Source organism: Varanus komodoensis, unplaced genomic scaffold (genome assembly GCF_004798865.1).
Source record: "Varanus komodoensis strain SLA01 unplaced genomic scaffold, ASM479886v1 scaffold11, whole genome shotgun sequence".
In the NCBI taxonomy this organism is placed as follows: domain Eukaryota; kingdom Metazoa; phylum Chordata; class Lepidosauria; order Squamata; family Varanidae; genus Varanus; species Varanus komodoensis.
The window spans coordinates 19,043,531-19,058,012 of NW_025335317.1; the positions used below are offsets into that span (position 1 = coordinate 19,043,531).

Below are 14,482 nucleotides of genomic sequence, written 5' to 3' on the forward strand. Positions count from 1 at the left end.
TTTAAATAAATAAATAAATAAATTCCAGGCGATTCTTGCCAGGGCTCTCTCCTGGAGTGTGGGCCCTTAGCAGGTGCCCAACCATACCCACCTTTGATACTGACCCCGCTGTTTCTCCACTTCTAAAGGACATGATGAAGCAGAAGAAGCATTTCAGCCCAACCTAGTCATCCAAATAACTCTTCTAGGACTACAACCTGTGACACGCCAAACCCACGCACTAGGGTGCACCTCCAGTTTCTGATGCCTACTTTTAATTGTAAGAAACATGGGGTGGGAGTGGGGAACTGGCAAACATCAGCAGCCACAGGCTGATAGCATAGCGAAAATGCAGGGTAAAGAAACAAAACTGATGCCAAATGCAATTCAAATGCTTTAATTAAGACAGGAGTCAAATCCTAGCATATATCAAATATGCAGCCTTTATACCAGCTTGAGCACCATGAACTGCTGGAGAGATGAGAAGATGAGTAATTCCATCTCATCCTACACATCCATGAACAGAATGGATGAATTCCATTCACCATAAATTCCCAGTTCTCTCTCCTCTAAAACAGACTGACCCTACCAAGATTGCCCTTAAGTTCCTACAGCTTGGAGAGGAGGAAGCAAATGCCTGGCAGAAAATACCTGTTCAATTCCTCAAAGGCTAATATATAATGTGGTCTTTTTTCACAGTCTAGAATACTGTAGCAAATATTGTGGTGGACTCAAGAATGGATAATTGGAAAATAATGATGTAAGAAAGAAGCAGGTATTTTAAGGAATGGGTACAGTGGGCAAGAAACAGTGCAATAAGAATGTGCAAGGTTCTGAAATATGTGCACCTCTTTATATTATTATGGAAGAATAAGAATGAGTTGTTGGCTGTAACATATGAACAGAAGACACAGTAAAAGATGTTGTGCACTTAGTTGCTTGGAAGAACCTGACATTAGTTTTGTATACACTATTGAACTGGAAAAAGCTAATATTTTATCTACACAATCACGGAAAGCAAGCCACAGCTGCCGTTTGCCCCTTGCATGGTACTTCCTTGCATTTCCAATAGCAAAATAATATATCTACACAGTGGATGTACAGACATTCTGGGAAGATCCTGACGGTCTCCTAGACTTCTTTGAGCCTTGTTTCAGGCCTGGTGGACTCCCATTATCAAGAAAGGGAGAAGTGGAGTATGGCCAGGCTTCCTCTGCTCAATTTTTCTGTGGTTTTTGATATCATGGAACACAGCATACTTTTTGACTGGGTCTGCGGAAAAGGCACTGGAAGCACTGAGCTTCAGCAATTCCATTCCTGCCTACAGAGTCCATTGAGACACTGGCACCAGGGGAGTGCTGTGTAGGTATTCATACCCAGCCTCCTGGCTTAAGGTGCCACAGGGCATGATAATGTCCATACAGCCGTTTGACGTCTGCATGACGCCATCGGAATGGTCATTAGGAGATTCAGAATGAAGTTTCTTCAGCGTGCTGATGAAACCCAGCACTATTTCTCTGCAACACCTGGACCACATGGGCCATGCTCTGGACCAGTGTCTGGACATGGTTATGCTGGGTAAGGTAAGGGCCAGTAAATGGAACTGAATGCGCACACAGCAGAAGCTGCGGCTCTGTGGGCGAGTGGTTTGTGGGACCGGGGCAAAGGCTAGTTGCTTGCTCTGGAAGGGGCTGCACTCCCCTGCAGGAGCAGGTGCAGAGCCTGGGGGTGCTCCTGGATCCATCTGTGCCATTTGGAGTCCAGGGGCCTTCTGTACCTGGGAGAGCCTTTTTCCAGCCTCAGCCCGCATGACAGCTGGAGCGGTTCTCGGAGCTGGATAGCTTGATCACAATAGTCCAGGCACTGGTAACCTCAGGATTTAACCACTGTAACGTGTGCTATGCCAGCCTTGGGACTGCTGCAAAAACTGCAGCATGTGCAGAATGTAGCTGTGATGCTGTTGAGAGAAGCATCACTTCATACTGCTAAAAAAACCACAGACATCTGTGATGGGACGGTATACAAAAGTTTAAAATAAAATAAAATATGACTCAAGCTGCCAGTATGCTACTGTGTCAAATTCAGGACTTGGTTTTTGGGATATCAAACCTTAAAGAAAAAACCTTGAGACGTAAAGGTCATTGGATCTTTGTATCCCTACCTAGTTACTGCAATCCTCAGGAGAGGCACTTTGGGTTGTGTCACATGCTGTAAAGGTCTGCCTTATAACTACTAAGGACAGAGCTTTAGTGTTGTAATTCCTGTCCTGTGGATCTCCCTCTCTGGTAGTATTAGGCAGAAACTGTTTGCATTTTAGGACCCCTTTTAAAACCTATCTGTTCCACTCAGGCTTCCCCTGTAATATGATCTAGCTACATATACTGTTTTATTGATTATGTGATTGTTTCATATTTATTCTGTATTTTATTATGATGATTTTAGTTTTGTATGCAACTGTTCTATATTTCTGTTTAGCAGTATATAAATTCAAACGGACTGAGCAAGATGTGTTGCTGTGATGTAGGAAACAGAGCCATGGTCCTTTGTGTCTTTTTAAAAGAACAAAACATTTGCCTCCTGTGTAGTGGAAAGCATAACGCAGCGGGAAAAGTTCTCTGGGGAGAATCTGAAATGGCCATGCAAATTTCATTACAACAGAGGAGCAAAGTGGCTTCCTTAAAAAGTCAGCATCATGAACTTTGCTGTAAAGCTGGTTTTGTTGTAAACAATCACAAAAGGGGAAGCAGCAGCGGCAGCCAAAAATTTTACTACTGCCATCAATGCCAAGTGCAATTAAGCCCTTGACAAAGTCTAGGTGCTTGCATGGAACGCATCTCCAGTCGTGCTGGAGCAGAACTCCTTATATCTGCAAAGCCAATGTTTGGGCCCCTGCCGGAGTCCAAGGTGAGTGAAGACCTTCCTGGTGGCTTCTCCCTGACTCTGGAACTTTCTGCCAAGCAAAGCTAGGCTGGCTTCCTCTTGTAGACTTTTGGCTTTTAAGCAGTTGCTGAAGCAGCTTTCATTGACTCAGGCACTGTTTTATTTCTGCTGCTGCTGTTGCTGTTGTTGTGTTTTTAACCTATTTGTTTCTATGATTGTTTCTAATGAACAGCTTTCCTACACAAGGCTGTTCATTGGCTGCTAATCGGCTGCTAACTACTTCTCCATAAGGTTCGCCCTCTTCTGGTTTCACCACAGAACCAATATCTGTGCTCCATGCAGAGCATTTCCTTTCCTCCTTTTTTCAACATACCTTCTAGGCAGCACCGTGGCATATGCAAGACAGCACAAATAAACAAGTGAAAAAAGCAGAATCCTGCAGAACTAAATCCTGCATTTCCCCTGCTAAAAAAAAAAACTCATCAAAAGTGCTCCTTCTATTCAGGGGGAAAATGGCAGGTCACAACATAGTGTAACATACCTGTAAATAACCGTGACTAGGAAAGATGAGCACATAATAAATGCCTTGTGCAGAGAAGCCCTAAGTTTATTTTAATTTTGGCTTTTATTACAGTTAGTCACCTTGTGTACTAATTGGAGGGAGAGTGGGGAACAAAAGAAATCTACCAATAAATGTACAGCATGGTGAGGTTCTCCAATTGGCACAATGCATCTGAAGCTACAAGTTTTCCCAGGAACTCTGTTGCAGAAATAACAATGAGGGAAGAAGTTTTTTTTAAAAAAAACCCTGTGATTTATTTACTGATGAGTTCTCAATCCAAGCCTTACCTCTTCTCTTTCTATCCATGCACTGGTCTCTGATTGCCCTAGCCACCAGTTCATCAAATCCTTTCTTCTTTCCATCTGACAATAGCATAACCATGCCTCTTCTTTTCAGCCTTGCACTATTGGGCATTCATCTGCGTGGTCTTGGCCAGGCTGTGATTTACAGTTGCTGGCTTTCTGATGAACTCTGAACACCGTCTTAGTCTTTCTGAGTCCCCTACCCCCACAAATCACAGGCCATTCTGTTTAAGTGTGCATTCCACTAACTTACTTCCTGTCTGAAAAAGAGAGAATAAACTACTTCTCCATAAGGCTAACCTGAAGCATCCTCTCATCTTTCATTCCCTAGTTAAGTCTCCCTCATGCAATGGCGTTTGTCTTTGCACAGAGCATGCAGCATTTATAGACCAACTTAAAATACTGGGTAGCATGAGCTGATGTGGCCACTAGTAACCCTCCAAACTCAGAGGATTACAGGTATCCTGCGGAGGATGGAAAGTGTGTGGTGGCAAAGGTCACGTCCATGTTTCTCCTGCCCTGGCAAAGATGTCTAAGTGTTTTGTGACTGCTCACAAGGAGCAGAGGTCGACGGGTCACCAGGATACATCATACGCCAGAAGAACCTCATTGCTGTTCTTCCCACTGGACACCCCTCCTTCAGTGCTGGTTGTGAGACTGGTTTTACAACCACAGAGCTATGTACAAGTATATAGAGCCACAGCAAAAGGGGCATAAAGGTACTCCAAGCCTAGAGTCTCAGCTTGGGTCTTGGCGCGCTTGGAGCTGCCCCCCTAAATTTTCCTATGGACAGCCAGCCAGCATCTACTAGCCACTTTTCATTATTATTCCACAAACGGGGTACCTTATGATAGGTCAAATGCGGCACTGCATTCCTATGTACAAGTATACAAACTACAGCAGAAAAAAGTGTATATATCTTATGAACTAACTTTCAGTCACTGATAAGACATTAAAATGTCCACTGCCCTCAAAGTTTTCAACTTTGACACTGCCTGTCAAAGTTTTCAAGATTCATTTCATGATGAAAATTAGGCTGTCCAGACACATTTCCCTTGTAAGGAAATTCAACAACCTGGGTGCCATTACCAGGAAGGTCTTGCCCCTTATTCAAATTAAACTAACCATACCAGACAAAGAAAGAATTTGGAGCTGAAAAATATATATTCAAAAATATCCTTAGAAAAACCCTTGGCTCAGGAACAGAACGTGTGCTTTGCATGCAGAAGCTGGCCTGGCAGCCGCTAAAGAACACATTTAAATACAACCGCAGGAAGTGACAACTAGGGGTCCTTCAGAGCTTTCAGGTTACAATTCCCAGCATAGCCGATGGTAAGCAATCATGGCATCGTACGCCAAAACATTTTGAAAGTCACAAGCTGCTCCCTGCTTAAAGGAGCCTCAACTCGGCCTCTGTTTAATGGAGGTGCCCTCCATAAAACTTTAGTGCCCAGGAAAGCTCATATGGAGGAAGCGCTACTTTGAACTTGTCCAACCTGCAGGTCATTTAGGGTTTCAAAGCACCCTAAAAGTCTCCGAAACAAACTGAAGACTAACACAATTCTCTCAGCACAGGTCTGTTATGCTCATACCTGCTGAGCTGGGTGGAGTAGATGGCAGCCTAAACTAAACAAAATTTCCAGACAGTGTTCAAGGGCAGCCCTGTTTTACAAGTATTATCTTAGACGTCTTTAACAACAGAGGCAGGACACCATTATTCTTCGATCCATGTTGGAGACGGTACGTAGGGCAGGGGATGAGGCTGAGATAGCAAAGGCTGGCCAAACAGCACCCAGTAGAAACAAGATTTTATGTGGGGACAACCTGACGCCCAGGGCAGCCCCTCAGCCACTAAGGGTGCAGTTCCAGGCATATGTAGATAGTAAAATGCCCTATAAGTTCCAGCATGCCCCAGCCAGCCATATGGACTGGGATATGTGGGGAGTCATAGGACTTTTTTCTCTACATAAACATGCATAGGATTGTACTTTAAACTACAGCAACTCTCTTTAATTCTCTTACTACCTGCTATGTTGGCCTTCACCTCTTCAGTCCTTATAATTTGATTCTTCCTCAAATGAAATGAACAAAGCTACACCATTGGACTAGGGCAGTGGTGGCGGCCCTGTGGCACGCGTGCCGCAGCGGGCACACAGAGCCCTTTCTGCTGGCATGCCAGCCAAGTCGCCCCAGCAGCTGAGCGTGGGATCACAGCACACACAGGGGCCATGCGCACACTTGGAAAGGAGCAGCGGCGCCAGGCGATGACGTCACGAGCCGCGACTCATTAGCCATGACTCATCCGAGCTTTCACATGGCCGGTCGGTGCACTGCCAAGGATAAATGATATATATTTGCTTGGACTGGCTGTGAGTTATTTTTTCTACCCTAAAAGCTCAGTTTCCAGGTTTTATTTCAGTGCTGGCACTTTGCAATAAATAAGTGGGTTTTGGGTTGCAGTTTGGGCACTTGGTCTCTAAAAGGTTCGCCATCACTGGACTAGGGCCTTGGAAATTTAGATTCTAGTCCCCATTTGGTCAGAATACTCACTGGGTGATTTTGAACCATTCATTGATTTTCAGCCTTACTTCATAGGGTGGTTGTTTTAAGGATGAAACAGAGAAGAGGAAGACTGTGTAAGTGAATATAAATGTAAATGAGTAATACTAATGAGGGAAGTAGTAATGAAAACAGAAGACAGAGTTGTCAAATTCTGGGGAAGGCTGCTTGGTAAACCAGCTAGGCCAAAACACCTTCTGATGTGCTACAGCCCGCAAGATAACTTCACAGCACAGTGGGAGTTCAACCAAAAAAGAAGACTCTCAAAAGGTCACCACCAATGATGGATAACTAAGCAGTGAGGCCATTAAACTGTGGGTGCTGCTCACAGAGTGCTGGAGCCTTGACAAGGCTGCAAAAAGGAAGTGTCAGAACTAGAAGCAGGAACAAAGGAAAAGGGAAGAAAAAGGCTGGCCCCCAAAGACTGATGAAGGAAATAATGCTTTGGTAAACTATTCCATTTTGCTGAAGAGGTCATGTTTTCCCTTTTTATTGATCTTTTCTTTTACCTCATTAAGCTCTCCAATAAGGCTTTTTTCCATCTGAAAAGGCAGCTGGCCCTCTTTTAGTTCCCCTCACAGCATCCTGAACATTCACAAAGTGAAAAACATTCCCTGCTGAGTATAAACCATGAAATGGGATTGAAAATAAAGCTTTTGATTAAACCTGACAATTCTGAGCTTCTAATGCCATTCCCCACAAGCTGGGAAAAGATGACATCATTTATGACACCAGCAGTGCAAGAGGGGAGTTTGCAGAGTCAGGAAAGAGGGAAAACCCACTTGCTGCTCCACTGTTTGGATTGATTTCAAAAGCAAATTAATGGGTTTTGTGGACAGGTTTGCATCAATACTTTGCCTCAAGCATCAAGTTTACACATACACACAATACCTTCACATTTACATTTTCTTACAGACCAGTATTACAATCTGAATATATGGAGTGCAAGTGTGCATGCAGATGTTAATCATTTATACATAGATGTTTTTGAACACAGAACTGCTCCTGGCAACTGGCACATACAATGACAGATAAATCTGTAGGGCAAATGCATGTGTCTCACATAAGACTTCATATTCCACAATGCGTGTCTCCCCACACCAAATAATAATAATAATAATAATAATAATAATAATAATAATAATAATAATTCGAAGCACTTCTGAATGTATCTCAAAAGCAGCACAATTTGCTGAGTGTAACTGTTGCAATGGGAACTTCAAGAAAAGAAAGTCCTTTGAAATAACTTCAACGCTGCTCCATTATTTACTGAAGCCCTACCAATGATTTTCCTGAGCTCCAACAAATCCTTAAACTGGTTTGCCACTTTTAACCTTCAGTCACATCACATTACACAGAGTCTTAAAGAAAGCCTCCATGTGTTAAAACTATAATAAATGCCAAAAAGATGGCAAGCCTGGTTTAAAGAACAGTTTGAACATTCTTTGCTACCAACTGCTGATCAAAACCTTTGATCAAAAATCATGCTTTCTTTTGTAGAACATTTCTGAGCAACTTCCTATCACTTCACCCACATTTCCCCCATGAAATCTGGCAGGGAAATGGAGATGATGTTGGGGGACACATGATGCCTTCCACCCCTCTGCACTCCTGCTGCATTCAATTCCTCCAATTCTCATGCCCCTGCCTTTTTCTTCGAACACTGACACATGCTCCTTCTGGAAACTCCTGATGCTAGCATGCCATGGATGCACCTGTTTGGGCCCACTTCATTTCTAAACCTTACGAAGAGAATTGTCCCTACAAGTCAATTACAGTCAGTCAATTACATCAAGAGCCAGTGTGAAGTGGTGGTTAGGGTTAGACTGGGAACCCAGAAGATCCCAGTGCTGGACTGGAAACCTGGAAGATCTAAGGCAGTGATGGTGAAACTTTTAGAGACTGAGTGCCCAAACTGCAACCCAATCGTAAAGTGCCAACACTACAATAAAACCTGAAAACTGAGGTTTTAGTTTAGAAAAAAACTCACAGCCAGGCCAAGAAAATATATCCTTGACAGAGCACTGACCGGCCATGTGAAAACTTGGACGAGTTGCAGCTAATGAGAAGCAGCTCATGATGTCATCGCCTGGCGCCGCAACACCTTTCCGAGCATGCGCATGGCCCCTATGTGTGTTGTTATCTGATGCTCGGCTGGTGGAGCTATGCTGGGGTGACTTGGGTCACATGCTGAAAGACAGGGCACTGCATGCCCACTGTGAAATGCGTGCCTTAGGTTCGTCACCACTGGCCTAACCTTACCCTGGTGCACACCCCTAACCCTAATACAGGGCTAAAGTTCCATTGAAAAGAGGGCAATTTTGTAAAGGCCTTCCTTGAGTAGCTTTTTCTGCACAGCTCAACATTTCTGCCCATTCCAAACACATTCCAACCATCAAAATCATGCCAGGACACCTCGTTTTTCTAACCCTAACCCTACCCTGAGGTACACCCCCAACCTTAATACAGGGCTAAAATTCCATGAAAAGAGGGCGAGTTCGAAAAAGCCTTCCTTGAGTAGCTTTTTCTGCACAGCTCAACATTTCTGCCCATTCTAAACACATTCCGACCATCAAAATCATGCCAGTTCACCTCGTTTTTCTAACCCTAACCCAGTGATGTTGAACCTTTTAGAGACCGAGTGCCCAAACTGCAACCCCAAACCCACATATTTATTGCAGTGTGGCCACAATGCAATAAAACCTGAATACTGAGGTTTTAGTTTAGAAAAAACAACTCACAAGCGCACTGATCAGCCATGCAAAAGCTCAGACGACCCACAGCTAATGAGTCGTGGCTCGTGATGTCATCGCCTGGCGCCGCTACTCCTTCCTGAGCACGCGCATGGCCCCTATGTGCGCCATTATCCAATGCTCGGCTGCTGGGGCGATGCTGGGGCGACTTGGGTCGCGTGCCCACAGAGCGGGCGCTGCGTTACCGCTGTGGCATGCGTGCCATAGGTTCTCCACCACTGATCTAGGGTCTAGTTCAACTTTGTCATACGCTCATTGGGTGACTTTGGGCTAGTCATTCACTCTCGGCCCAACCTTTGTGGTTCTGAGGGTAAAACAGAGCTATGCAAACCACCTTGGATCCCTCACAAGAGGAAAAAGGGCATGGGATACTTGTAAATGCAACATAATAATAAAAAGGGAGTCAAAGAAAATAAGTTACACTTCATGCTAAAGTTATGACATTACATACATTTGTTTTGATAAATTAAATCAATCTGTTGCCAAACCTTAATCAAGAATTGATCCCTATGTTCCCTATGCATCCTTCTTCTTTCATTCATATCTTATTTGTATCTTATTTCTTTTCCTTGAAAATGAAAAAATACAGAAAAAGAAGAAAATAAGTTACAAATAAAGGATCACCTATCCAGTCCTCTAATTTTATATAGCTTTTGTTGTCGTTATGCACATTTTCATCCGAAAAATTCATATCAGTCTCATATTATGGTATGGACAGATGGTCCATTTGGGATAACACAGCAGAGTCCTAACTTTCCAGATCTATAGCCCCTTTCTTTCCTGAAATCATCAAATTTTATTTTTTAATACATTATTCCTCTCCTACTGAGAATAGCAGGATTCATTACAAAGTTAATACTGCTGGTCAAGATCTCTGGGAACAATTGCTGTCATAACAGCAAGAAAGAGGTGTCCATAAAGAGAGTTTTGGCTGCTGGGCGGTGTAGAAATTAATTCATTAATTCATTGATTCAGTATCAGCAGGCGTCCCCAGCACTCTCCAGCCTGCTGTGATGAGTGATGGGTGCATGGAAGCTTGTACTATTGGGTCCCACTGCACATACATACAGCACTTTTTAGGCGGCAGCAGCAGCAGCAACTGCAGTCTTCTGATTTGCATGGCCTTTACTTTGGAAAAGGCCAAGCTGGGGGTACAAGCTTGTCCTGCTCGCCAGAGGTGCTCACCATGGTGATCCTGTTTGGGGATGCCTGCAGATTAAGTGACCAACATCTGCAGCCTTAAATGGCTGGCTGTCCTCTGCTCATCCAGTGAATATGCCTTTGTTGCTTAATTCTTTAAACAAAATTCCAGGCATGGAAACCTAATCTTGGTGCTTCAGACAAAAGGGAAGCCAATCAGGAAGCAAGAAAAATATTCATAAGAGAAGATCTTCAAGGTTCATCTGTGCCCAAGCCCACTATCTCATCTTCCTTATCCAGTCAGAAAGAGAAAAATCACTGGATTAATATCAGAAGGTCAGCGACACGAAGTTGTAAAAGTGTCTTACTAGCGACATTTAGATGCCAGAAGCACAGGAAAGCAAATACTCAACAAATTAGGGGCAGTCTCAATATTAGTCTTCCACATTCACCAGCATTTAAGAAACATCTCTTTGCCTTTCCTCTTTTTTATTTTCTTTTTTTAAATAAATGAACCATCGAAGAGGGAAGGATGGGAGGAAACAGTGAGACAGAAAAACAGCAAACACTTCTCAACATGATGCTTCACTTCTCTACAACCTAGTGCTTTACTGAGGGCTTTTTTTTCTTTTCTTTTCTTTTTTTCCAGGAGGAGAAACATCCTTTAATATAAGTTTTTGTTCCCCAGGGGTTTTCCTCTAGCTTCCTTTGGGTTTCTGTATGTTCCATTATGCAACACAAGGTATAGAGTGCAATTTAGGCTTTACAAAAGGCTTCCATAGCAAAAAGCAGCAGCATTTAGGAAACCATGAGATTATTCTTGCTCTTAAAAAATAGTCACAACAATGGCTAGAAAACACAGGAAAGGTCATGGGAAGATGATAACATCTGTGAAACCACCATGAGTAAGGGATCACAAGAGCATAGTAAGTGCTCATGAAGAAAAGCCCAGTGTTTACACCTGGCAAGGTGGGAGGAGGCTTCTTGTGATGCGATGTGATGTCATGTTGTCTCTGACTTACAGTGAACGCCCTCTGAAATGCCCTGTCCTGCACAGCTCTTCTTTAGAGATTGGAAACATTATACCTGAGCTTAATGCATGAGAATTATCTACCCCTGAAAGGCAGAAGCATATTTTGCACAGAAATGCATGTAACAAAGCCTCAATATCCACTGCTTAATTAAAAAAAAAAAATTGGGAGAGGGTGATTTGGAACTGACGGATAGTGGCAAAAGAGTTTGCTTAACCATCCCTTAGGAAATCCTCTCCATCAAGCTGCTTTTTCTCCTGGAGGGTTCCAGCATACAAATGTTTACTCTTACAGAGATGCTTCTTTATTTATTGTGTTTATTTATTTCAAGTCTCTGTCGGTGTGAGCTTAAGTGGACTTAAGTAGGCTCCAGGGGATGGTGGAGGACAGGAAGGCCTGGAGGAATGTTGTCCATGGGGTCGCAGTGGGTTGGACGCAACTTTGTGACTAGCAGCAACAACATTTCATTTCTGTACCACCCATAGCCAAAGCTCTCTGGGCAGTTTATAGCAAAGTATAAAAACAGTAACATATAACAGATTTAACAAGAATTAAAATCAAAATAGCATAAACACATTATAAGACAATAAAAAGACTCAGCCAAGAGTAGAAGAAAAGCACCTGGCTAATTGTGTCAGACCCCTCCAAAATGTGGCTAGGGGTTGTTCTGCAACCTGCATGTCTATGAAAAATGTTGTTCTGTCCTCAGGTGTGATAAGCTTTAAACAGATAATTAAATGTTGGCAGAAGAAGAAGAAAAGGCAAAAGAGAGATGGCATTTTCTTTGAAATTGTGAAAGATTTTGCGTATCTTGACTCAGTCATGCCGTCAAGTGGAGACTGCAGCCAAAAAATGTGATCAGTGAAAAAGTGGGTTCTAGATCAAATCAAACCTGAGCCAAAAGTGAGGCTGTTATACTTCGGACATACCATGAAAAGGCACAACTCACTGGAGAAGACAATAGTGTCAGGGAAAGTCAAAAGCAGAAGAGGAAGGTCAGCTATAAGATGCATTGACTCCATAAAGGGAGTTATGCATTTATAAGAGCTGAGCAGGACCTTTCGAAGGGCATGTGTTGCTGTAAGTCAGAGGCAACTTGATGGTGCATAACAATGAACAACAACAGGAGAAAACGCTAAAGAAATTGTATCTGAATACCTGCCTAGAACCTGAATTTGTCCTGTTAACCAAACTGGTGCTCTGGACAGCAACAATTAATATAGCAGCTTTGTCTTAGGCTTCTAAAGTCCCTCAGACACTCCCCAAAAGACCTGACAGGAATTCTCAAAGCTACATCTATGCTAAAAATGCAAACAACCCTATTTATATACATTTTTTTCAGTGGAGGAATCGTCATGGTTATTTAGCCTTCTCTGCTCCAGAATATTTGTTTGCTTTGAATTCCTCCATCCTCATTCAACCCAGCTATTGTTTACTAAGGCAGGCTTCTCCTCATGAATGCAAAATTCTGTATACGGTAGGACTGTCCGGACATTAACAGCCGCATCCATCAGTAATTTGTAGGTTAATGAACCTACGGATTGTGGGAGCGCAGAATGATCCCAAGCCGCACCCAGACTGCTTCCTGTTTCTAGTAACATTTAACCCATGGGCTGTTCTTCGGTTAGCCGGAGATTGTCTATCCCATTAACCCTAGTCCCATTCATCGCTTAACCCATGGATCCTGGCACTGAAGAACCCTTGAATGCAGCATCAAAAGTTTGATACTGGAAACGGGAAGTGGCTTGCATCCTACACAAATGTGGCGTGTGTCCCCACCAGCTGCTACTGGACGACTTCACGATGTCTAAAGCAGAGAACGATAATCCCGCATGGGTTCCCATAACATGACCTCAGCCACACAGATTGCTGGGATACATGTGTGTGCCTGCACATGCAGAGACACACCAGAGCACACACCAGTGCCAAGAAGACTGTCTTCACATGCAGCCAGCTCACTCTCCCTTCCTGTCCTCCTCCATAGCCGTCAAAAGATAACAAGGAGCCTCACTATGTTCATGAGGGTGAGAACATAATTCTGGACATGTTCCTTCCCATGGAACCGCACAACTGAATCATCCACTGCCAGCAGAACCTCTATACTGTAGTCCTCTTTCTTGGCGTGGCGCCGCTTCCGATCCGCTTCACCAAACTGGTCTTCAATCAGGTTCAGAGTTTTGGGGAGCTGACCCAGGCTAAAGCCTGGAACTAGAAAAGTTAAGAGCACATATAAAGGGATTAAGAAATGACTGCAAGCATAGAAGCACTGTTTCAAACACCGTCCTTGTTTCTCTAATTGCAACACTCCTACCTGCCAAAATGCAAGCCAGTACATGCAAGTAATGCTCAAATTGCTATACGCACAAACACGCACACATACACAAATGATACTGCGTTGACTTGGGCTATATCAATTGACTGCAAGCAGCTCTATGGCCCTTTTTCCTAAAAGTGTCACCCGATAAGGAATGAGTGTTGGATCAACAGGCCCCAATGTTCCCAGAGGTCTTGGCTTTCAGAATCCAGCCATCACCAGAGATTTGGGGCAAAGATAAAGAAACCACAAAAATGGGGTTTGAGGTCACTGACTGAATTTGGATGCGGACTAGAGCAAGATGAAGTTTAGCTAGACCCAGAGCAGCTGGCAGGAGTGGAACTCACAAGCCCTCTCATGTTGCTTGGCTTGTCTCAGCCAGGATAAGTAATTTTGTTGCCTGTTTTTACTATATTATGAATGCATTTTTGTAAATAAAACAAATGTTAGACAATATCAATTTCCAGTGCTCTCACATCCAGAGAGAACTAATCTCTGTAGCACAAGGAAGGGGAACCGCTGGCTCATTGGATAGATCTGGCTGCCCTTGTCCTCCATCCAGCCCCAAGGGCCTCCCATCCATGCTGCAGACACAGGGGCCTTTCCTCCTCCCACCCAGCCCATCTTGTGAGCACTTCAGGCTCCGTTTGGAGTGGGATCCTGAGATAGTGGTCAAGCACCCCGCAATTCCAAAGGCCCATGAAGGAACGGCCTCTAACAACTGCCGACTAGCAGGGAACCGGGTTGGGAAACAGCGGAGGGTAAAGGGTCAAAGCCCTCCCACTCTCTACACGTCACAGTCTGGATCAGAGGGCCTGCGCCTGCAAATGTAAGATGCGTGTGTTGTGGGGGAAGACAAGCTGGAAGGTGGGAGGATCGAAAAGTTACAGCCCCCAGAATCCATGCCTGGGTCCCAGTCCAGATCAGCCATGCTCCCCAGGGTTCGTTTTTTTGCTTTGGGT

At 43.9% G+C, this 14,482-nt stretch overlaps 1 protein-coding gene across 1 annotated transcript in view; it reads right to left on the reverse strand.

Moving 5' to 3' along the window:
* Window positions 1–14,482, reverse strand: part of ADAMTS14 (ADAM metallopeptidase with thrombospondin type 1 motif 14) — a 99,322-nt gene that overhangs the window by 53,409 nt on the left and 31,431 nt on the right. The window contains exon 4 of the mRNA XM_044420508.1: window positions 13,218–13,408. Coding sequence (XP_044276443.1) covers window positions 13,218–13,408 — 191 coding nt within the window. The remainder of the gene's footprint in view (window positions 1–13,217; window positions 13,409–14,482) is intronic.